This window comes from Cervus elaphus, chromosome 6 (genome assembly GCF_910594005.1).
Source record: "Cervus elaphus chromosome 6, mCerEla1.1, whole genome shotgun sequence".
Lineage (NCBI taxonomy): Eukaryota > Metazoa > Chordata > Mammalia > Artiodactyla > Cervidae > Cervus > Cervus elaphus.
The window spans coordinates 13,216,497-13,241,474 of NC_057820.1; the positions used below are offsets into that span (position 1 = coordinate 13,216,497).

At 44.8% G+C, this 24,978-nt stretch overlaps 1 protein-coding gene across 3 annotated transcripts in view; it reads right to left on the reverse strand.

Annotated features, from left to right (window-relative positions):
* Nucleotides 1-11,164: 11,164 nt before the first annotated feature.
* Nucleotides 11,165-24,978, reverse strand: part of EVC2 (EvC ciliary complex subunit 2) — a 154,570-nt gene continuing 140,756 nt past the window's right edge. For 2 of the 3 annotated variants that reach the window (XM_043906207.1, XM_043906209.1), the window contains exons 20-22: nucleotides 16,639-16,835; nucleotides 14,262-14,363; nucleotides 11,165-11,885 (exon numbers count right to left, since the gene is read on the reverse strand). In XM_043906207.1, the coding sequence (XP_043762142.1) occupies nucleotides 11,615-11,885; nucleotides 14,262-14,363; nucleotides 16,639-16,835 (570 nt within the window). In that variant the 3' untranslated portion in view covers nucleotides 11,165-11,614. Of the gene's footprint in view, nucleotides 11,886-11,918; nucleotides 12,703-14,261; nucleotides 14,364-16,638; nucleotides 16,836-24,978 lie in introns of those variants that run through there. The other variant, XM_043906208.1, reaches the window with a different exon arrangement.

A 24,978-nucleotide genomic window follows, 5' to 3' on the forward strand; every position in this document is an offset into this window, starting at 1 on the left:
TGTGGGCACCCTGGTCAGCAGCTGGGGTGGAAACTGACAACAAAACATCAGTCGGCTGGTCGTACCCCTCAGGAAGCCCTTGGGTGCTTCCCTCTCCCGGAGACCAACATGGCAGGGGTGGAGAAGTGGGGAGGGAGAAACTTTGGAAACACCTGTGTTTAAAACTAAGAAATCACTGATTTTGCTAGGGCTCTTTGTCAACAAAGGTCCATCTAGTCAAGGCTATGGTTTTTCCAGTAGTCATGTATGGATGTGAGAGTTGGACTATAAAGAAAGCTGAGCGCCAAAGAATTGATGCTTTTGAATGGTGGTGCTGGAGAAGACTCTTGAGAGCCCCTTGGACTGCAAGGAGATCCAACCAGTCCATTATAAAGGAGATCAGTCCTGGGTGTTCATTGGAAGGACTGATGTTGAAGCCGAAACTCCAATATTTTGGCCACCTGATGTGAAGAGCTGACTCATTTGAAAAGACCCTGATTCTGGGAAAGCTTGAAGGCAGGAGAAGGAAATGACAGAGGATGAGATGGTTAGATGGCATCACCAACTCAATGGACATGAGTTTGAGTAAGCTCAGGGACTTGGTGATGGACAGGGAGGCCTGGTGTGCTGCAGTCCATGGGGTCACAAAGAGTCAGACACAACTGAGCGGCTGAACTGAACTGAAGAGGAGAAAAATCTGTGTTTGTAACCTGTGTCTGTAAATTGTCAAATGTTCAACCCACTAGAGGAGGAATGAGATTAACCCTTGCTTTCATGTAGCCACCTGAGATTTATACTTATTTTCTCTGGAAAGAATACAACTCCACCATCCATATACCTATACCCCTCCTACACACTTCCGCCTTCTCACTTTCAAGAGGCACAATTCTAGGAAAAGTGTGGGCACCTTCAAAGCAAGTACAACCTACTGTCCCAGGAGCTGGAGACCTGAGGGTGAGTCCACAGACAGCCCTTGGCCATCTCAAGTTCCGCCGATTCACCAACAGGGAAGAGTAAGCTCATGTAATTCGAAAAATGAAATTGGCGCTTCAGGATGAACTGCCAGAGTCTCCTGCCCATCAGGAGGTGGGCACTTTATGGGCATTCACTCCATAAATTGCCAAAACTGAGTTGTTGAGAAGGAGACCAGAGAGTGAAAGTGAGGGGCTGAAAACTGGTGAAGATATTGGGGGGAGGGGGTCCCACAGATGCCGACTGAGCCCCCAGCTTGTTTCTCCCCAAGGACACTGAGTTTTGAGACACGTCCAGCCCTGTCTTCAGGACCCCCCCGTCACCCTGACCCTTCTCCCCTGGAACTTCTTCACCTCATCTTCCCATCTGCACTACGATTCTTCAAGCCTGAGTTCCCTTCCCGTCTGAGCATCCCACTCACCAAGAAGACAATGAGCTCCTCCCCATGAGGCAGGCACTTATTCATTCATTGGACAAATATTCACTAGGTATCCACTATGTGCCATTACCCAGTGCACTTACCAACGGTTGAAAGAATAAGTGAATGGTGACTCCATTTGCAGACCAGAGGAGTCAGAATGGTGCAGAGGAAAGACATGGGCTCTGGAGTCAGAGACACCCAAGTTAGAAACCCAGATGGAATTTGCAAAGCTGGGTGAAGTCTCATGGACAAATTTACTCTGAGTCCCAGTTTCCAGAGGTAAATGGGAATAGTAATATCCAATGCTGAGTCTAAAGAGTTTTGAGGAGTAAATGAGAATGTCCGTAGAAGAAATGGCACACAGAAGCCTTAGCTTTTTTTTCCCCGTAAGAAAATTCTCAACTATATCTGGTCTCCCATTGGCCACACAAGAATTTGGCAGAGATTTTGAGTTGCCCACCCAAACCTTTTCTCCTTTCCTATTTAACTTCTTCTCCGTGTGTGCTTAGTCATGTCCCACTATTCATGAGCCCACCAGGCTCCTTTGTCCATGGGATTTCCCAAGTGAGAATACTGGGTTGCCATTTCCTTCTCCAGGGGATCTTCCTGACCCAGGAATTGAATCCACGTCTTTTATGTCTCCCTCAATGGCAGTCAGGTTCTTTACCAACTGGGCCACTTGGGAAGCCCAGTTTGGAGAAAGCCAGTTTCAAAATGACATTTCACATCCACCCTTGTAACTGGGGTGGTCATATGACTTAATTCAGGCCAGTAATTTGCCAGCAGACCTTAAGAAGTGGGGCTTTTAGAAAAGTTTTTTAAAGTGAGCTGCCACAGTTGGTACATTTCGCTCTTCTTCTTCCTCCTTCTCACAGCCTAGAATGAAGATGTGATGACTGGAGTTGCAGCAGCTATCCTGGGACCATGAGATAATCGTGAGGATAGAAGCCATGCACCTAGGATGGCTTGAGCAGAAAGATGGCATTGGTGACATTGTGGAACTTCTGTCCCAGCTTGGATGCCACTTCTAGAGTGTGTGTTGTGTGAGAAAAAACTAAACTTCTATCTTATTTACCTCACTAAAGCCTTTTATTCCTGTTACATGCAGCAGAACTCAATCTCTAACCGAAATCACGAGTGTCTGCTGATCACTCAAATCTACCCAATCATAGCACAGTAGAAAAACTGGTAAGGAAGGTTGATTTTATGGTTCATTATTGTTATGTGAAGTGGGTTTTAGATACTTCTAAACCAGGAATATGATTAGAAGGCAAATAATGAAAATCATGTTCTTTATACCAAATCTCTGATTTTAGGTATCATTCTCTGCTCTTATCTGATTACAAAGGCAATAGAGATTCATTTTAACAAATTTTGGAGCTATTGAGAAGCACAAAGGAAAAATAAAAGAAAATCATCTGTAATCAATTCTCCGGGGGCAAGTAATTTTAACATTTTGCTTTACTTTCTCAAGGCCTTTATTTTTTTTTTTATTATTTCTACATAATCACTTGCAAAACAAGGCTCCTTCTTTCCTTCCTCTTTCCTTCCCTCTCTCCCTCCCTCTTTCATTTCTTTCTTTCTTGTTTCACTAATTCCTTTACTGAACAGACATTGATTAAATGTTAAACACTGTTATCTCCCATAAGTCTGCATTTTTTTTTACTTATTTATATTTGTTAAAGCTCTCCTAACTATTCATCAACACCACTAAACAACTGAATAACAACAGTAAAACTGAATGAAATATAGAATGTTTATATTAGGCTGTACTGCCACAAAGACATCAATAACAACACAGTCAGTCATCATTTGTTAGACCCTTAATATGCGCTGGGCATTGGGAGTTGGCTCAGAAGGCTTGATGGCTCAGATGGTAAAGAATTTGCATGCAATGCAGGAGACCTGGGTTCAGTCCCTGAGTTGGGAAGATCCCTTGGAGAAGAGAATGAAAACCCACTCCAGTATTCTTGCCTGGGAAAATCCCATGGACAGAGGAGCCTGCCCAGGTACAGTCCATGGAGTCACAAAGAATCAGACACAACTGAGTGACTAACACTTCATACTTCATTGGGAGTTGACTTTCTCTTTTCATCATTTCAACAACCATGAGATGGGTACTATTTCATATCCTTGCTGTACAGATGAATAAAATCAGTAGTATGAAGGTTGAGAAGCTAGTCTAGCGTCCCACAGCTCATCAGGGGCAACACAGAGCCTCAAATTTGAGTCTGTCTCATACAATGCTCTTCTTGCTCCAGCTTTATAATGGAGAAACTTAGATGACTGATTTCAGATCTTTTGTCTTTTCTACTGTATGCATTTAATGGTATACATTTTCCCTTACATACTGTTTGTGCTGCATCCATACATTTTTCAAGTTGCATTTTCATTTTCGTTCAACCCAAAGTATTTTAAAAATTTTCCTTGAGACTTCTTTTTGACCCATGTGTTATTTAGAAGTGTGTTTTTCAATACCAAATACTTATGAGGCTTTCCAGCCCTCTCTCTGTTTTTGATTTTTAGTATAGTTACACTGTGATATGACAACATACTTTGTATAATTCCTTTTCTTTTGGATTTTTTTCAGTTATGCTTTATGGCCCAGAATGTGGTCTATGTTTGTGAATTTTGCATGTGAACTTGAGAAGGATGTGTATGCAGCTGCTGTTAGATGGAATATTTCTCCTTGTAGTTCTATCACTTTTTGCCTCATGTATTTTGATACTTTATTGTTAGGTGCATACATATTTAGGATTGCTTTATTTTCCTGAACAACTGACCCATTTATTAGTATGTATTATCTTCTTCATCCATGATAATTTCCTTTGTTCTGAAGTCTGATTTGCTTCCTTGTATAACTACAGCCTTTTCTTTTCTTTCTTTCTTTCTTTGATTAGTGCTGACATGCATGGAATATCTGTCTCCATCTTTTTCCTAAAGGAAAGCAACTCTGAATATTCACTGGAAGGGCTGATGCTGAAGCTGAAGCTCCAATACTCTGGCCACCTGATGAGAAGAGCTGACTCATCGGAAAAGATCCTGATGCTGGGAAAGATTCAGGGCAGGAGGAGAAGAGGATAGCAGAGGAGATGGTTGAACGGCATCACCAATTCAATGGACATGAGTTTGAGCAAACTCTGGGAGATAGTGGAGGACAGGGAAGCCTGGCGTGCTGCAGGCCATGGGGTAGCAAAGAGTCAGACAGGACCAAGCGACTGAACAACAAAACCAATCCCTTTACACAGAATCTGTCTAAGTCTTGGGTCTTGCTGGGACTCTCTCAGTTGGCCTGTCTCTTCAGATTTCAGGGTGGGAGTTTGTCCTGTGACTTCAGTTCTCTGAGGGGCCCCAGAAAAGACATTGGCTTTCAGTTTTTTCAGCTTTTCTTCCTGTTGGAGAGAGAGAAGTTCTGACTTCTAAGCACTTTACATGTCAGATCTGAATCCAAAAGTTGCCAGACACTTTTATATCTTCTACTTCTCCCATCACGCTCATATTTTCTCCTTCATTTTGAACATACAGGGAATGTATAATAGCTGATTTAATGTTCTCATATGCTAATACTTTCCTATCTGTCATTTCTAATACAGTTTCAATTGGATGGGTGTTTTGTTTTGTTTTTTCATGTTTATGGACCTTATATTCTTGTTGCTTTGCATGCCTGGTATTTTTAATTGGATGCCAGACACCGGTGACTTTATGCCTATTGGGCACTGGAGTATCTTGCATTCCTTTAAGTGGCTTTGCGCTGTGTTTTGTCATGCTGTTAAGTCACTTGGGATCAGTTTAAATTGTCTGAAGCTCCTTTTCTTCTTTATTTTTTGAATCTTTTTAATGGCTTTATCAAGATAAAATTTACATACCATAAAGCTCATCCACTGAAAGCGTACAGTTCCTTGTGTTTGTAGTATATTTACAGAGTTATGCAATCACAGCTAGAAAATCACATTAGAAAATTCTCACTACCCCAAAATGTACCCAATAGCCACCACCCTCCATACTCCCCATGCTCCTGCCCATCTCTCATGATTCCAGGCAAATATTAATCTACTCTCTGTCTCTATAGATTTGTTGAGACTTGCTTTTAAGCTTTGCTATGATGGGCCCAGAGCAGTTAATTTTTTCCCATTACCAAAGCAAGATCCATCAGAAGACCAGCCGATGCATCACACTCGGGCTAGTGGGAATGGAAAATATTCCCAGTCCTTGGTGAGCTTTGGGAATTGTTTGAAAACTACTTTTTCTGGTGGTTCGTTCTCCTTGCTGACAGTTTCTCCTCATGTACACAGGGCTCAGTATTCAGACAGACTCAAGGGAGCCCTTCCATTGATACTAACTTGCCCTCTCTCTCTTTCTCTCCCCCACTCTATGTCTCCCCTCCACATTCTGCCTTATAAATCCCACTTGCTTCAGCCTCCTTGATTTCCATTCTCTGTCTCCTCACCTCAGGATACTGCTGGGCCCTGGGTTCCCCTCCCTGATCTGCAGCCTTAAAACTCCCTCTGGCATGAAGCTTCCTTCATTTACTTCCCTTCTTTCTAATATCGCAGTCCCATGCGGCCTGTTGCCCAGTGTCTGAAAATAGTTCTCTCCTGTATTTTGTCGAGTTCTCCAGTTGAAGTTGGGAGTTTAAATTCAGTCTGTTACTCCCCCATGGCCAGTAAGCCCTTCCATATTATCTTGAAGCAAATCTCTAACATCACATAAGTTCTTTCATAAATATTTCAGTATGTTTCTCCAAAAGATAAGGAGTCATTTTTAGCCATAACTACAGTTTCTAGCCAATTATTAACTCTAGGGAAAACAAAAAGTTACACAGAAAAAGGAAATGTAATTAAAATTCACTACATGGCTCAACTTCAAATGAAATGCTATTAATAAAAATGCTGAATATTTAGTGAAAATTGTGTTTTAATTACATCAGATAACTGGAGTGGAAGGATGTGTATGTTTACCTGTGTATGTGTGTTTACATGTGTGTGTATCTAGGAGAGCTAAATTCTCATTGCTATAATAGAAGGTCAATATATATTCTCAATAATACAGCACTGAGAAGTTGCAGTATGTTCCTAAGAATATAAAAGTTGATGCCACAAGAAACAGCTAAAGAACTAAAAGTTTCTCCTGGAAAAGAAGAAATTAGAGGTGAGGGGACCATAGGGGGCTGCAAGAGACTGCCATTTAAGCTTAAATAGAAAAAAATCAGAAAAACAGAAATACTAAAATTTAAACATAAGTCAAGGAAATTAAAAATAGGACAATAAAAGATCAAGAAAATGAGGCTCTTATATAAGTTCTGGTTCTTGAAGAAGATCAGTGAAATTGCTATATATGTAGTTATGTTAATCAAGGGACAGAAAAAGAATAAGCTATTATGAATCAGAAATGAAAGTATGGTCATCACAACTATTCTCATGTATATTAAAAGGAAGACAAACAAGTATTTTCCAAAACTTTATGCTGCATATTTGATAACTTATATGAAATGGACCAGTTTCTGGATAGACACACAGTACCAAAACTCACACAAGAAGTAAAAGACTATCTAAACTGGTTTATATCTATTGAAGTCCTTAAATCAATAATTTCTTGCCTTCCAAAACAGAAGGCACTAGATCCAGATGGACTCACTGGAAACTATTCCATATGATTATTATTATTCGAGGAAGAAGTGATCCAATTCTCCATAATCACTTCCAGATAGTACAAGCAGAGGAAACACTTCCTAAATCATTCTGAGATCAGCATTACCTTAATACCAAAACCAGATAAAGCTATTATAAGAAAGGAAAAACAAGTTAGGTGGCTTCTTTAGAGCCACATAGTAAATGGCAGATCCAGAATGGAAATCCAGATTCACTTTCTTCTTTGTGTTTCGTTACCACTCAATGGCTCCTTGGAAAGTAAAGACTTCCCTTATAGACACAGATAGGAAGGCTATAAGAGGACAATTCATGGAGGTCTTGTAAGTAATGAAAAGTTTTTGGAAGTCTTTTGGAAGTTTTTCGGCAAGGCAGTGACTTAGATATGGCTACCATAGAACAGACTGGTTGCAGCCAACCCAGAAGAGAGGATGCTGGCACCATCTGGGAGAGACAGGAATGGAGGGGAGAGGGAGGGCACAGGTTATACCACTGTGCTAAGGCGGTAGTACAATCAGCAAGATCTGGTCATCATATTTGGGGGACTGAGAAACAAGAAGATGTCTAGGATGACTTGCAGGTTTCTGGCTTGGTCCCATCCACTCAGAGAGGGGACCTCTGTAGTGGAACAGGTTTTCTAGGAAGCCAGTGGGTTCAGGGTTGGACAGGCATCTGTGACAAAAGGGTCTGGAGCCCAAGAAGAAGTCCAGTCTGGAGGTAAATATTTGGAGTCATAAGCTCCAAGCTGTTCCCAAATATCCTGTCAGGTTGGATCTCACTCCCAAATTCCCACAGCAAGGCTTTCATGTGTGTGTGTGCATGCTCAGTCATGTCTGACTCTCTGTGATCCCATGGACTATAGCCCACTAGGCTCCTCTGTCCATGCAATTTGCCAGGCAAGAATACTACAGTGGGTTGCCATTTCCTTCTCCAATGCATGAAAGTGGAAAGTGAAAGTGAAGGCACTCAGTTGTGTCCGACTCTTCAAGACCCCATGGACTGTAGCCCACCAGGCTCCTCCGTCCATGGGATTTTCCAGGCAAGAGGACTGGAGTGGGTTGCCATTGCCTCCACCAGATGTAATCTGCATAGAAGTTAAATAAGCAGGGTGACAATATACAGCCTTAACATACTCCTTTCTTGATTTGGAACCAGTCTGTTGTTCCATGTCCAGTTCTAACTGTTGCTTCTTGACCTGCATACAGATTTCTCAGGAGGCAGGCCAGGAGGTCTGGTATTCCCATCTCTTGAAGAATTTTCCACGGTTTGTTGTGATCCACACAGTCAAAGGCTTTGGCATAGTCAATAAAACAGATGTTTTTCTGGAACTCTCTTGCTTTTTCAATGATCAGACTTATGTTGGCAATTTGATCTCCAGTTCCTCTGCCTTTTCTAAATCCAGCTTGAACATCTGGAAGTTCACAGTTCACATACTGTTGAAGTCTGGCTCTCATGGCAGCCTCTCATGGATAGCCTTCCATATATTGTGGCAGATGCAGCCCTTCTGGGAGGGTCCCTGTCTTTACCTAGGGTGGAAACAGGAATGAAAGGAAACATAAAAGTCAATTTTGTGAATATGTAAAAATAGAATAAATAAGATGCACTATTGCACACCAACATTTTACTGTATGCTAACATTTTATATGATATGTGATATCTTCACTCTTTGTGACATCCTTACCCTAAGGTAGGTATTAGGACCTCTGCTTTCCAGATAATGGGACTAAGGTTCAGAGTGGTCAAGTGACTTGCTCAAAAGTTATCGAGCCAATATTTAAACCTGATCTACCTGATTTCAGAAGCACAAGCTTTCCCATCATGTCTTCATATTTCTCATGCAGTGAGTTGAGAGAACTTAAACCAATAGTTAGTCTTTCTCTGTCTATTAACATAGGGAGTTATTACTAGGTTCAAATGTTGTACGTTGAACAGTTTGAACACCTCCTGTTGTTGCTAATAGCTTATTCATTCAGCCTTCAGCCCATAATTTTGAGATATTTTTTCAAATCTTTGTGTGCAATCTACTTTCAGTCATGCATAATTCCAGCTGAGTGCTAGAATCAGGAAATTATTAGAAAAGGAAACAGATCACCTTCAAAGAATACAGAAGGACATAGATGTGGCAGGCCTACACCACCACCAAGCGCTTCACAGATTCGGTTTCATCTAATTCTTATAATCTCATTATCCCTTTGTTGATGAAGAAAATGAGGTTCAGAAAGGTCAGGTGACTCACCCAGGACACACAGCTCACAGGCAATAGAGCAAGATCTGAACTGTGTTGGCTTATACCAAAGACCATGCCTTTTCCATTTCACTACCCTGTCTGTGAAACTCACTGCGCTTTCTCTCCTCTCTGCTCACCTGATCTTCTGATAGGAAAACTGACCCCATTCACTTTTCTCTCCTGCATTTTAACTGCTTACTTGTGCATATCCACTAAAGCAGTGATGTGGTCAACTGGCAGCCACTATAAGGGTCCACAGAGTTCCCTGGAAGAAGCGTCACCCCCAGTAAATGTCCCTGATCACCATGCTGCATGGTGCCCATGGGAAAACTGCAAATAAGACTTGACTTTCAGGGGGTCTCCCCAGTGATCCAGTGGCTAAGACTCTGCACTCCCAAAGCAGGGGACCCTGGTTCAATCCTTGGTCAGGGCACTAGAGCCCACGTGCTGCAAGTAACTGTTTGCATGCTGCAAGGAAGATCCTGCCTGCTGCAACTAAGACCTGCTGAAGCTAAATAAATAAATATTTGGCCAAACACTTGGCCTTTAGGTTGCCAAAGGCAATGCAGAGTCTCCAGGCAGGTAAGGTCTGAAAGTTAGGAGACTTGGGTTCAAAGTGAGGATTCCTCCTTTACAGGTGGTGTGATTGCCAGAAGCTTAAATGTTCTGACTCTCAGCTTCCCTGGGTGTAAAATGGGAGTAGTTATCCCTACCTGCTGGGTATCATCAAGGATTAATAAGTGGATTCAAGTTGCTGGAAGGGTCTATTCATAGAAGCGATTCTCTTGTAAAAGATGCTTCATCATTGGGATCCCTTTTCTTCCTCTTGCTGGTGACACGACTCCCTGCCCGATCATTTCCCACCGTCAGGAAAGACCCCTGGTAACTGTAGACCTAATACGATTCTAACTGTATTCTTTGCCTGGTTCTCAGAAATGCTCATCCAACCACCACTGTGAGGATGGAGAGCTTCAGGAAAGCACGTTGTGAAAGACAAGGACCTGTGTGCAGTCAGCTTGCTGGCAGACACGCGAGGGCAAGCATGTGTCCATTTACCGAGTCCAGGAGAAGGGACGAGAGTTTGGGGCCGTAAAATCTTCAGTGAGTCCTGACTTAGTTACTTATTGGCTTTATGACCTCAAGCCTCTGGGTTTCCTGATTTCAGTTGGAGATGGTGCAGCCCAGTGGCTGGCACCTCTTCAGGCACCTGGAATGATGAAGGGCAAATCTCCATCGAACATCACAATATAGGGCCAAAACCCAAGAAGGGACTAAACATAAATGGTTCCTACAGAAAGCAACAAACGAACTTATGGTTGTAGCAGGGAAGGACAAGGGGAAGGGACAGTTAGGAAGTTTGGGATCGACATGCACACACGGCTATATTTAAGATGGATACCCAACAAGGACCTACTGTGTAGCCCAGGGAACTCTGCTCAATGTCATGTGACAGCCTGGATGGGAGCGGAGTTTGGGGGAGAATGGATACACGTACAGGTATGGCTGAGTCCCTTTGCTGTCCATCTGAAACCATCACAACATTGTAAATTGGCTATTTGTTGTTGAGTTGATAAGTCATGTCCAACTCATTTGTGACCCCACAGACTGTAGCCCACCAGACTCCCCTGTCCATGGGATTTTCCAGGCAAGAATACTGGGGTGGATTGCCATGTCTTTCTTCATAGTTGGCTACGCACGTATGCTAAGTCGCTTCAGTTGTGTCTGATTTTTTGCAACCCCATGGACAGTATGTATCTCACAAGGCTCCTCTGTCCATGGAATTCTCCAGGCAAGAATACTGGAGTGGGTTGCCATGCCTTCCTATACTCCAATACAAAATAAAAAGTTAAAAAAAATAAACATCAAAAATAAGTAAATAAATGGTTCCTACAGATAGCAAAAATGAATCTCCCTTGAGAGTAGCTTTATCTAAAATGCATTTATTAATCAAAAGTTCCCTTGATAAAGATAGAATATGTAACAAACACAATGCAAGAACTGAGAGCCTTGCCTTTTGACACACAGCCCACAATTCAGTCAGGTGTTTCGGGGATGTGAACTGGGGGTTGGGAGGGGTCTCCCCCAGATCCTCAGTGAGCTGGGACTGAAAGCAGTGAGGGTTCATGGGGTGGTCCCCTGTCTCTTCATGTCCCCTGTGATGCTAAAGGGAACGGGCCATCTGGGAATTCACGGGACCAGACTGAACTGAGTCCTCGAAAGTCATGGTGGGAGAGGGGGAGGGTTAGAGATGTGTCAGTCTTCTTCATGTACAATCGATACCTGCGAGTTGTACATAATAAACAGACACACGCAGATGGGCAGGAGAAAACAAATCTTTGTGTCTTCAGACTCTAGAAACTTTCTTTTCGGCTAGTTCATGCCCAAGGCCCATGCAGCCTTCTTGGCATTCAGAAAGTTCTTCTTCTTCTTCCTGGGAGGAACATGCAGTGAGATCTCGGGCTCCTTTGGATTTCTGAAGATAAAGAGCTTTTCACCCGTGTTTAATAGATCAACAGCTTCTGCCCCTACAATGGACACCGGGGTCAGTTCGTCAATGGACTCCAGGGACAGGTGTGGCCAACTTCCTTTTCCAGAGAATATCACTCTTTCTCTGAAAGGGGGACGCGTCTTCTTTAATATGCTAAAGAGAGAACAGAAAATCAGACTGGACATTTTTTTGGCAACTGACTCTCCTGAGTGTGCCAACAGAGTTCTCCAGGAAACCCCCCTCTTGGTCCCTGGGTCCCCAGTCAAGTGTCACTTTAAAGGGTTTTCTCTGGGGTTGCCAGGGTGGCCCCTGAGATTAGCTGAAGCCCACGGCAGGGGCGGCTGCAGACGGCTCACTCTGACTCATAACTGTTCACTTCTCCAGTTTGGTGAGCCTGCTGTCAGCCTGGGATCAGCCAGGGTGGGGGTGTTTCACGCCATGGAAACTGACAGATGCTACAAGTCAGAGCTTCCCCGTCTCCCCCCAGACAATTGGGATACATTGTCCAGGATGCCACTGCCTGTAGGCCTCACACTAAAGGCAGGCTTGTAACATCTGAGTGTAAGGCAACAGTTAGAAGTTAGGTAAAATGTGTCTGAAGTAGAACAGAGCGACACACTGGGAGAATATCTATAAAAGGATTGCTGGAATCCTGCCCGTGAGCGGTCCGGTCCCTCAGTCCCAGCTGCCCTTGAAAGTGGCTCTGACTCCCTCCGAGAGCCCTATATGACCTGAAAGCCACAGGGTCCTTTGCCCAAGCAGAGCAGGACAAGGTCGTGTCACTGCGGGCTGACATACTGACTGGTAGGCTCATGGGCCCTTCCTGAAGAGACGTGGCTTTGAGGTTCCAACCCCGTCACCATGAACGCCTGCCCTGGCAGCTGTGTCATCTGAGCAAGGATTCAAAGACAGCTCCACCAGCTCCCTCTGGCTCACAGTCTCTGCTCCTCCCACCATCCGTCCACAGCGCCTTGAGGCAGAGAAAAGGCAGGTATGGTGGTCCAGCACCATGGGCCCAGGGTCCTCCTGATCTGTACTCGCCCACTGACATCACTGCAGCCCAGGAATGCCTTTGCTCTCCCAACCTCATCCTACTCTAGGACCCTGACTTCCAGTCCTTAGTGGAGCGCTTTCCCTTTATATGGCCTGAATTTAATTTTCTTGGTTTGGGCTCAATACCCTGATCTAATTCCTCTGGGACTAAATTCTGATATCCAGCCCTTTATCAACGGCTCTGAGACTTTTATCATGGACTCTTTGGGAGGCTTGGTCCCTGCAGCTTCACCCTGAGAACTTCTGGAAGGTGCAGGACTCAGCCACGTCCCGTGGGCATCACTGTTTCCACAGTACATTTTGGTTATCACTTTTTAACCTGTTACTTTCAAACGGGTTAACATAACTCTCGTCACTCATGTTACTCTTTTACCAAATTTCTAGTGGGAAACACACGAGTTCCTGCGTCTGTTGTCTGCAGCAATCTAAAACCACCCTGCCTCCAATTTCCCTCTGCCCTCCAGGTGTGCCGTCACCGCAGCTCAAAGAGAAAGGTACTCAATAGAGTGAAAAGAGCAGTGGCCTGGAAGCTCAGGGAAATAGAGGGGTTGGTTCAGTGCCCCCAAATCCCACGGCCACTTTTCATCAGTGGGGGTCTTTCTCTTCTTGTGACCTCCCCGAGCTGGTAAACGTGACCATGGTATTTCTCCCACTTTCCGGAAGCGGGGAGGCTCAGTGCAACAAGATGGGAAAGGACTTCGTAAACTATAAAATCTAAGCCTTTGTAAGGAATAATTCTCCTAATGAGGTTCCATTTAAAAAGAGCCATTAGTTAAAATAAGTACTGCAATTAAAATGCTAATAAATGATAGAACATTCTCCCACTGATAGCAGGCAGCTTATCTTCAGCTCCTAGACTAAGCTCACTTTGCTTTAAAAAAAAAAAATTGAAGGATAGTTTATTTACAATATTGTGTTTATTTCAAGTGTAAAGCAAAGTGATTCAGTTTTGTATATGTATTGTTTTTCAGATTCTTTTCCATTATAGGTTATTACAAGATATTGACTATAGTTCCCTGAGCTATACAGTAAATCCTTGTTGCTTATCTATTTTATATATAGTAGTCTGTATCTGTTAATCCCATATTCCTAATTTATCCCTCCCCGCCTCTTTCTACTTTGGTTCCATAAGCTTGTTTTCTAAGGCTGTGAATCTATTTCTGTTATACAAGTAAGTTCATTTGTATTATTTTTTTTAAAACTCCACATATAAGTGCTATCATTTGATATTTGTCTTTCTGTCTGATTTACTTCACTTTAAACTAAGCCCATTTTGGTAGTATGGCTCTGTGTTCATGCTCTCCCTTGAAAGAAACATAAACTAAGCCCACTTCAAATAAAGACTGTTGTCTTGAGGGAAGGAGTGTGGTGTGTCCGCAGTAACACACTTCGCGGTCGCCTCCCCCACCCCTTCCGGGCTCATGGGCACCCTGGCTGACAACCTCTGCAGCCCACCTGAACAGATCCCCTCATTACCTCTCCTTCCTCTTCTGGGCCCAGAGCATCTTCTCTAATCCTCTGTTTATCAGTTCTCCTCGAAGTTTGCTCTCTAAGGCTTGCCACCAGCCCTGGTGTTTCCTGAAGGCAAGAAGGGACATTCTTGTATTTTCAAAAAGAACAGAACCTTCAAGTGATGCATAATCCTAAAAAGACCTCTGGGAACTCCTTCCTTCAGTATGACCTTTGTTTGGCTGACAGGAAAAACCCCAAGAGTAGTCACATTTGCTCGCTCACTCACTCTGTGAACACTGTTCAAGCATCTCGCTGGCCAAGTCAAGACACAATCTCTGCCCCAAAGGGTCCCCAGTCCAGGGGTCACAGACAGGTAGCACGTGACATTGGTCAGATAGATAGAGGGAGGCTGCTGAGATGTGGGGACACTTGAGCTGAGTCTGAGCATCCCAGCAGTTGAATGCATGGAAGATTCTGGAAGCAAAGAGCTCTCTGCACTGGCTTGTGTGTGGTCCATCTCCCCCAGAGTGGACGTTCCGGGCGGCAGGACTGTCCCTTACTCTCCCACCTACACCTGTGCCTAAGACAGTGGACATACTAGGAGCTCATACATGTTTTATAAATACATGAATAAGAAGATTAACAGGGTAAAATGGAAGCTTAGAAGGTGGGTAAGGCAGGGAGCCTGAGTGCCACGTGATTCTCACCTGAAGAAGGGGCAGTGAACACAACAGGGGGAGTGAGATGTCCACGGGCTTGGGTTCAAGTCAAGTCACTACAGGATCGAGTGTCCACTGGTGCCTGGCTCTGGCCCAGTTCATACTCTGCCTCTGCTGGTTCACACTGCGCAGTTATGGGGCGGTGGGGGGTGGGGTGGGGGTGGGTGCTGAGAGGGGCCGCGGGGAGGGCAGAGCGGGGAGTGGTGAAGAACCCTCACCCACGCTGGGCCAGGCTGTGACCATTCAGGGTCCTGCTCCAGGGTTACCACCAGTACCTGCCGTTTGTGTGTTGATTGCACTAGAGAAAGCAGGCTGAAACAGGAAACTCTCTGACCACGCCCACACCAGTCCTGACCACGCCCACACCCAGCCTTGACCACGCCCACACCAGCCCTGACCACGCCCACACCCCCAGTCCCATCACCACACTCACATCCAGCCCCTGGCCCCTGTGCTGGGTGCCTCCAGCTCTAGGAATGCTTGCTCTTCCCAGCCCCTGCAGACTCCCTCCCCTCCCCTACAGCTGTTCTCACACTCCCATCCTTCCTTGCACCCCAACCCTACTCTTAGCCCTCTGCTGCACATCTTGCCTTTGTGAGTCAGGGACGCCTTTACAAGTCAGGGAAAATAACTTGCATACACACGTGTCCACACAGTCATGCCATTTCCACAGACTCACGGGTGTCAAGACGCCCTTCACTACCCTCCTGTGGATCCTGGTTGAGGACTGGGCTTTGCTGCCTGGCCTTCAGCACTTTCCAGGTTGGTCATGGCTTTCCTTGCAGCCTCACCCCTAACAAATTCTGCTCTCAAGTGGCACCGCTGACTGCCCTATACTCACCTTATCCAAGGTCCCCCTTCATGCCTTTCCTTAATACAGACCCTAACTGACAAACTGCACACCTGTAACTTGACCCTAAAGTATCTATGCAGCCTTATCCATAATTGAGGAAAAATGAACCCAGACTAAATGTTCAGCGATAGAGTAACAATTACATACACTATGCTACACACTTCAGTAGAATAATAAGCAGCTATGAAAAATAACATCTATGGAGATGTTTCTATAACTGGGAAAAGCATGAATCTTAAATTGTTAATAAAAATAGCAGAAAGAGTTGAAATAGATATTTAGGAAGACGTTTGCACGTGGACAAGAGCTGAAAGGTAATAAGTAAATTTGCCTCTGCTATAAGGTTCTGAAAAGCAGGAGGTAAGGCTGTATATACTGGGATTCCTATACATGTGTGCTCAAGCGCACACGCACACACACACATACCGCACACACTAATACAAGCCAGCAGACAAACCCATTCTGGAGAAAGAATTGTAACAAAATGTTAATAGCCGGTTTCTCCAGTTGATAGAACCATGGTGTTTCTTTGCCTTTTTCCCTTATGCATTTACTTGTGTATATGGCATATTTATAGCCCAAGGGAAATTACTGTCTTAAGATCCTATTGGGAAGTGAACTGGTGATGAAAAGAGAAGCTGTGGACAAAACCCTTGGGCTGGCCACGACTTCCAGGATTCATGATGACACCCCTGGATGCTGTCTGCTCCTTGAGTGAGGACGTTCCCCTGGGAAGGCGTGTGCTTGTGTCCCACGGTCCGGCTCACCACCCCCATCTGTTCTCTCTACTGGGACCTCATTTTCCAAGGGCAGCTGACCCTGCACTCACCCTCTCCTGCCCAGATCAGCCTGCACTCCACCGCCATCGTTCTCCACCGCATGGTCTTGATGCTTCTGGCCCACGGAGTCCAGCACGGCCAGCAGCTCGGCCTGTGAGGCTGCGGGCAGAGCCACGGTCAGAAGCCGGCGCAGCGTGCCCCCCGGCAGCATCGTCAGCTTTGACAGGTACGACGCCAGTCTCAGCTCCTGGAGGAGTGAATGCAGGGACTCAGAGCCTCATGGCTCCCACCTTGATGAACAGCAGGGTTGACTGGATCGCGGTCTTAGGACTTTTTGTCCCAGGGAGATAAATATTTTAGTAGCTCAGTCTTGAAAACATGTCCCCAAATTTACAAAGCTGTCAAGAAAATCTATGGTCAGTAGCCTTGGCTCCCTATGACATTCCTTAAGCCTTCATCCATCCCTTCCAGCTACCCTCCTGGATAGAGTGTAACTCACTCATCATAGTTACAGCCCTGGCCTGCAGCCAGGCCAATTAGTAATTTCTCCTCCTACTCATGTTCCGTGAGGCGATAGGGCTCAGAGGGAACAGCACAGGCTCTGGAAACAACTGAAAGGGCCCTAAAGCAGCGGATGGTTAAAGAAACTGTGCTATGGCCATGCCACGGGATACCAGTCTCCAGTGAAAGAACCAGATGGATCCCTAGGGCTTTCCACTGCCTGGAAAGAGCCAGGGTCCACGCTCACATCCTGTATGATTCCAAGTGAATAACCAGAGTTGACAGAACGTAGGGATGGAGAACAGAGCAGAAGTGGCCAGGAGTTAGGGATGCGGTGTGCTGCATGCTAAGTCACTTCAGTCGTGTCTGACTCTTTGTGACCCCATGGACTGTAGCCCGCCAGGCTCCTCTGCCCATGGAATTCTCCAGGCAAGAATAATGGAGTGGGTTGCCATTTCCTCCTCCAGGGGATCTTCCCAACCTAGAGATCAAACCTGCATCTTTTATGTCTCCTGCATTGGCAGGCAGGTTCTTTACCACGAGCACCACCTGGGAAGCCCGAGGGATACAGGGAGGAGTGGATAAACTATAAAGGGGTAACACAAACAAATCTTGTGCAGCCGAACAGTTCTACATCTTAATTGTGGTGTCATACTAAACTACATGTGATAAGTTATACAGATACATGTGATAAGATACACAGAAGTAAACATGCATTTTATATCCATGTCAACTTCCTGGTTTTGATATCGTACTAGGATCCTGTAAGATGAAACCACTGGGTGACACAGTGAAACACGGAACCAGGTGCTGGAACTCTCCACACTACTTTTGCAACTTCTTGTGAATCTCAAAGTATTTCCCCAAAAAATGCTAGAAAAAAAGAAAGCATGCAGGTAGCTCTACACTTCCCAAAATGTGTAGCTTCCAGCCCCACTGCACAGAACTGTGTGTCCTTGGGAAGTGCCTTTCTCTCTGAACCTTGGCTTCGTCATCTGCACAAGGGATTATTAGCATTTTGGAGGTCAAAGGTTTTGTGAAGACAAGACGAGCTGTGATGGGTAAAACTGGTCTGTGCTAAGAAGGCAAACTACATCTCCTAGTAACAGGGTGGGCATGCTTGGCCACCTGGTCAACCAGAGACCTTCCCTGGGTTCTTACACAGCAAACCCAGGAGAGAAAAGCCCTTTATACAGCAAAGTCAGGGCCACTGGATGCTGAGAGGCCATTAGCTCAGGGCTGTCAGCTGCCATGTCCCTTCTTGTGTGGAAGAAGCTAATTAGTGGACACAAAGAAATGGAAGAGAGGTGGAGAATGGGAGAGACCCACAGAATGTCCTTTGACTTTTGAACCCCCAGAGCTCAGCCCTGATTTTATGGGGGACAGTCAGGGTATGGATATATTTCCTTTATACTCAAACTAGTTTGAAATGAATTTCTGTTGTTCAGGTGCAAAGTTGTATCTGACTCTTTGTGACTCCATGGACTGCAGCAAGCCAGGCTTCCCTGTCCTTCACCATCTCCTGGAGTTTGCACAAATTCATGTCCAATGAGTCAGTGATGCTGTCTAACCATCTTATCCTCTGCCGCTTCTTATCTTCACCTAAAAAGAACTCTGATTTACAAGACATCTAAGTGCACTGCTTGACAAATCATGGTCCTTCAGTAAGTTGCTGATGGTTGTTGCTGTTATTATTGTATTTGTATGTATTTCCTATTGTGGCTGTAACAAATCAGCCCAAACTCAGCGCTTAAAACAACACACATTTGTTCTCTTATGGTTCTGGAGACCAGAAGTCTGAAATCAGTGTCATTGGGCCAAAGTCAATGTCAGCTGGGCTGGCTCCTTCTGGAGGCTCCAGGGGAGAATCCTTTGCCTGGCCTCTTCCAGCATCAAGGCCTGCCTGCATTCTTTGGCTTATGGCCCCTTCCTTCATCTTCAAAGTGCATCCTCCAATCCCTGCTTCTGTCTTCACTTTCTCTTCAGGCTGTAAGTCCTGCTTCCTTCTTGTAAGGACACTTCTCATTATATTTAGGACCCACTGGGATTATCAAGGACAATGCCCCCATCTGTAAATCCTTAATCACATCTGCAAAGTCCTTGTTGTTCAGTTGCTCAGTCATGTCTGACTCTTTGTGACCCCATGGACTGCAGCACACCAGGCTTCCCTGTCCATCATCATCTCCCAGAGCTTGCTCAAACTCATGTCCATTGAGTCAGTGATGCCATCCAACCATCTCATCCTCTGTCATCCCCTTCTCCTCCTGCCCTCTATCTTTCCCAGTATCAGGGTCTTTTCTAATGAGTTGGCTCCTCTCATCAGGTGGCCAAAGTATTGGAGTTTTCAGCTTCAGCATCAATCCTGCCAATGACTGATTTCCTTTAGGATTGACTGGTTGGATCTTCTTACAGTTTAAGGGACTCTCAAGAGTCTTCTTCAACACCACAGTTCAAAAGTATCAATTCTTCAGCACTCAGCCTTCTCTATGGTCCAATTCTCACATCCACACATGACTACTGGAAAAACCATCACTTTGACTATACAGACCTTTGACTATATGGTAAAGTAATGTCTCTGCTTTATAATATGCTGTATAGGTTGGTCATAGCTTTTCTTCCAAGAAGCAAGCTGGGAGAAGAGCTATGACATGGCTGCAGTCACCATCTGCAGTGATTTTGGAGCCCAAGAAAATAAAGTCTCTCATTATTTCCGTTGTTTCCCCATCTATTTGCCATGAAGTGATGGCCCTGGATGCCATGATCTTCATTTTTTGAATATTGAGTTTTAAGCCAGCTTTTTCACTCTCCTCTTTTACCTTCATCAAGAGTCTCTTTAGATCCTCTTCACTTTCTGCCATAAGGGTGGTGTCATCTGCATATCTGAGGTGACTGATATTTCTCCTGGAAATCTTGTGCTTCATCTAGCCCTGCATTTCACATGAAATGTACTCTGCATATAAGTTAAATAAGCAGGGTGACAATATATAGCCTTGATGTACTGCAAAGTCTCTTTTGTCATAAAAAGTCATATTCATAGGTTCTGGGAATTAGGACTTAAGACATGTTTGGTGGGTCACTATGCCAGATTATTAGTACATTTATTCATTCAACCAACACTGTGATGGAATCCTACTGGGTGCCAGACCATGTTTCAGGCACTGGAGACCAAGCAGTAAGTAACACAAAGTCTCTGCCTTCACAAGACTCATAGTCTGGTTAAAGAGGCAGATGGTAAGTCTACAAACATTGTATCAGGTAGTGGTACCTAGGTGCCAGGATGGAAAACAAAGCAGAATAAAGAAGCAGAGGGTGATGGGTGGGGTGACTGATGTTTACGATGGGTGTCGGGGGAGACCTCTAGGTGAGCACGTTTGATGGAGAGCAAAGGAGGCCAGTTATACTGGCATGGGCCGTGTGAGAAGCAGAGTGCGAGGAGATCCAGTGGGATGGGTAGCAGGGGGCCAGCTCATAAGGGCCTTTTCACTGTAGTGAGGATTTGGCTGGTCTTTATGGGAAAATGAGAAGTCATTGCAGGAATTTAAGCAGTGGGAATGGCATGAGCTGATTTTCATTTTTTAAAGATTACTTTGGATGACACACAGACCATGAACCACCTGCAACAAGAGGAGAAGCAGAGGGGAGGTATCTCAGGAGAGAGATGCTGGCCGGGTGAACCAGAGTGGTGGATGGGAGGTGGTGAGAAGTGGTGGGACATGGGAGACACCGTGATAGTGGAGCCAACAAGCTCACTGAAAGATGAGGATGGAGGATGACTCCACCATCTTTCACTTGGGCTGCTCAGTAAATTGTAGTCAGGGAGTCGCTCCAGGGCTGGGAGAGAACCAGGTGTCCACAGTATTAGAAGCCAAGGAGGGAACATATTGAAGAAAAGGGCTGTGGACCTAGTGCTATAGCGAGGTCAAGGAAGACAAAGACAGGGACTTGACCATGGTGTTTGGAAACATGGGACTGCCAATGGCCTTGACCAACACTTTCAGTGCAATAATTGGAAAAGTTGTTATTATTAATACCAAGCCTCCTTCCTTATGACCCATGTGCTTCCTTCTGCCTAGAATACATTCTTCCCCAAACTGCTTCTTTGTCTGGTTCTCTTCTTTTGGTTTCTACACCAATATTGGCTTTTCTGGGCTTCCCTGGTGGCTCAGATGGTAAAGAGTCTGCCTGCGATGCAGGAGACCTGGGTTCAGTTCCTGGATTGGGAAGATCATCTGGAGGAGGGCATGGCGACCCACTCCAGTATTCTTGCCTAGAGAATTCCATGGACAGAGGAGTCTAGTGGGCTATAGTCCATGGAGTCACAGTCAGACATGACTGAGCAACTAACACACACACAGAGGCTTTTCTAGAAGCCTTTCCTGACCCCATATTATGGGACAGATGCCTCTCCCCTGCTTTCTTTTTGGTTTTAATCAACTCAATAATTCTTGTGTCAAATTCAACTGTCCAATTTCTCACACATCTCTCCAGTGAGGTTTAGGATGGCATCAGTATCACATCTCTATCTCCAGCATTTAACCTGTTTCCTGGCACAGAGAAAGACATCAACAGATGTGTGTTGAATAAATGAAGGATAAACCTTGACTTCATCAACACTATGCAGACTCACCTCTTCTTGAGGCAGAAGACTCCCGGATCCCACTGGGACCCCACTGGTGAATGTGGGGACCCACCAGCACACTTCCATGGCCCTTCTAGCTCTGAAATTTCCTTTTTTTTTTCATCTTTATTTATTTTTTTTAAATTAATTAATTTATTTATTTTTTCAGTGGGTTTTGTCATACATTGACATGAATCAGCAATAGATTTACACGTATTCCCCATCCCGATCCCCCCTCCCACCTCCCTCTCCATGAAATTTCCTGATTAATAATCCTCAATACAGGTCAATTAATTGGGTCAAGTCTTCCTGAAGGTGGTGACAGCAAAAGCATCTGTGTAGGCCACATCACTTTAACCATCTGGAGCCACTTTTATAAACTGAAATGAACTGCAATGTGGGGACCAGCTGTCCATGCAGAAGACAGCAGCAGAAAGACCAGGCTTGCCAGCAGCCCCTGCTTATCCCTCTTTCCTGTTCTGCCTAACCAACACTGGACTTGGCATGGATTTCCATTGTTTGGTTTTTCCTTGTCTTGATTTTTAAGAAATACTGCTAATTTTAAGGAATTCAAATAATACAAAAAAGCACAAAAATGCTGTTAATTATTCCAAGTGCCACTATCCAGAAATAATTATCAGTAGCATTAGGCAAAGCACACTCTAGGAATCTTTCTAGGCATGCATGTAAATAGATGAATGGATGGATGGATGGGTTATACGGATGGATAGATGGATGAATGGATAAATGGATTATGGACAGTGGATGGATAGATGATGAGTGGACAAATGGACAGATGAACAGATGGATGGGTGCAGAGGTGGCTGGTGGATGGATGGAAAGACAGAGGTAGATTGATGGATGAATGAATAGATGGATGGATGGGTAGACAAAGCAATAGATGAATGGAGAGACAAACAGATTGAGTGATGGACAGATGGATGGATGGATGGGCATAGCTATAAAAAAGAGATCATAATCCACATAAAATAATATATATTCTATGCATCTATTTTGTTGCTTTCCAGCTCTCTCCACTAGAATACCAGTTCCTGAGAGCCTGGGCTTCATCTATTTACTTTACTGCTAAAGTCCCAGGGCCTAGGATGGTACTTGCCACTTACTAGGAGCACAGTCAATATTTATTCAAGAAAAAAGCCTCTTCAGAAGATGTTAAGCTGACCCTAAGTCATCCTTTATGTGGTTAAAAAAGAATTCCACTCTACTGTCTACAAGTCATGCTGGAGTCTTGAGGGAGTAAAGGAGATAATTTCAGTGAGGACCACAGGTGGGGTCCCAACCTCTTCCCACAGCACAGGGAAACTTTCTGCCTTGCTGAGTTAGTACCATTCATTTTAAAATGAGCTCCCCCTTCCCATTTTATTCAAGAAACAATTAGGAAATATTTTGCTTCAAAAGGAATGGTACAGTGGCATGAAATGAGTAGCACCTTTAAAGGAAGAGAAACTGATTTAAAACCAGCTCCAGCACTGACTGGCTGTGGGATCTTGGCTAAGTCACATCACCTCTCTGACCCTCAGTTTCTTCATCTGTCCAGTGATGATCTTCTCCATGCCTCTCCTCAACACTGGGCTGATATCCACTGCTGTTGGTATCACTGCCATCACAGAAGGAGTGATGGATTTGCAGCAGTGCCTGGGGGAGGCTCTTCCCACTGCCAGGGCCCCCAGAGCAACAGTGAGCATTAACTTGGATGAAGTGTGATGTGTCTAGCACAGATCAGGCATTTGAGTGTTATTTTGATGTTGTCATAAATATGCAAAGGAGGAGGAGTTGGCAAAGTTGCATAAATATGAAAACATGGGTGCTCATGTGGAAATAATCCTTCATGCAAATTTTGTAATTCAAACTATGCTGTCCCCAAGGCAGTGTAATAAGCAGGAAATAAAACAAAAGACACATATAGGAGGGGGAGGGTTGGGGAGAGAAAGGGAGAGAAAGACAGAGATTGCAGGGGAAAGAAGAAAAAGAAGGAGACGAAGGAAGAGGAGGAGGAGGGGGAGGAGTAATTAGAAGAAGTAGGAGAAAGAATGGGCTTGGGACTGGGTTTCCCTGGTTATTCTCTTGCCTGGTACAAAGAAGAAACAGGCAAAATACAGGACTCCTCTACATAGGGACTGATGGTTAATTTTATAGGCCAACTTGTCTGGGCCACAGTGCCAAGATTTATATGGACAAACATAATTTTGGATATATCTGTGGAGTAGCTTTTGAATGAGATTAACACTTGAGTCAGTGGACTTAAAGCAGATTGCCCTCCACAGTGTGGGTGGGCTCCATCTAATCAGGTGAAGGCCTGAATAGAACAAAGACTGACTGCTGGGCCAGGGGGAATTCTGCCAATAGTGGGCCTTTGAACTTGAACTGCGAGACTGGCTCTTCCCCGGTCTCCAGCCTGCTGTTCTACATTGCTAGCCTGTTTGGACTTGCCAGTCTCCACAACCACTATGCTAATTCTTTAAAGTAAACCTCTTTCTCCCTTTCTTCCCAAGTCTTTGTGCTTCTGTTTCTCTGGAAGACCCTCACTAATACACAAGGGCTGGAAAGAGAAATGAAGTTGAGTAGATATTGCTGGGGGATTCTACAAGGCACAGGATTGGGAGGGTCAGTGCAGAGAAAAGTCACCCTCCTAAATGATTCCTGCTGCTCAAGGCTTCCATCCCAGCAGCATTTTACTCCTGGCAGAGCCAGTTCTTTAGCCTTGCCAACAGGTCACAGTTTAAAAGTTTAAACAGTTTAAAAGAGGCAACAAATTAGGGATGAACCTGGATGATATTCTACATGGGACAGTTTGGCCATCTGTCAAGTCTCTTAGTAACAAAGAAAATGGGGAATCACAGTGAGCATGGGAGATGGCTCAGTTCCCACAGAGACCCAGGCCAGGAGCAGCACGTGCTCTGCAGGGCAATAGAGCAGGAAGAGCACATCCCGTGTAAGTCACCAACCCCAGGCCGAGTCCTGAGATTCAAGGAGGATGGTGAGCCCTGGAACCCTAAGCCACCCATTTGTACCTTGGTTCCTCTATTTGCAAAATAGAGAAGATAGTCCCTGATTCCCAGCTTTCTGCAGGGATTAAATGAATAACTGATATGAGTGCCTAGGATGATACTCAATGCACAACAGGTGTTCTGGAAACTTCCACTTCCTCCCCTACTCCCAGTCTGGAGCTCAGGCTAAGAGACATGAGGTAGAAAAATGTGAGCTCCAATCCTAGCTCCACTGAGCTCCTCAATGTGAACTTGGACAATAA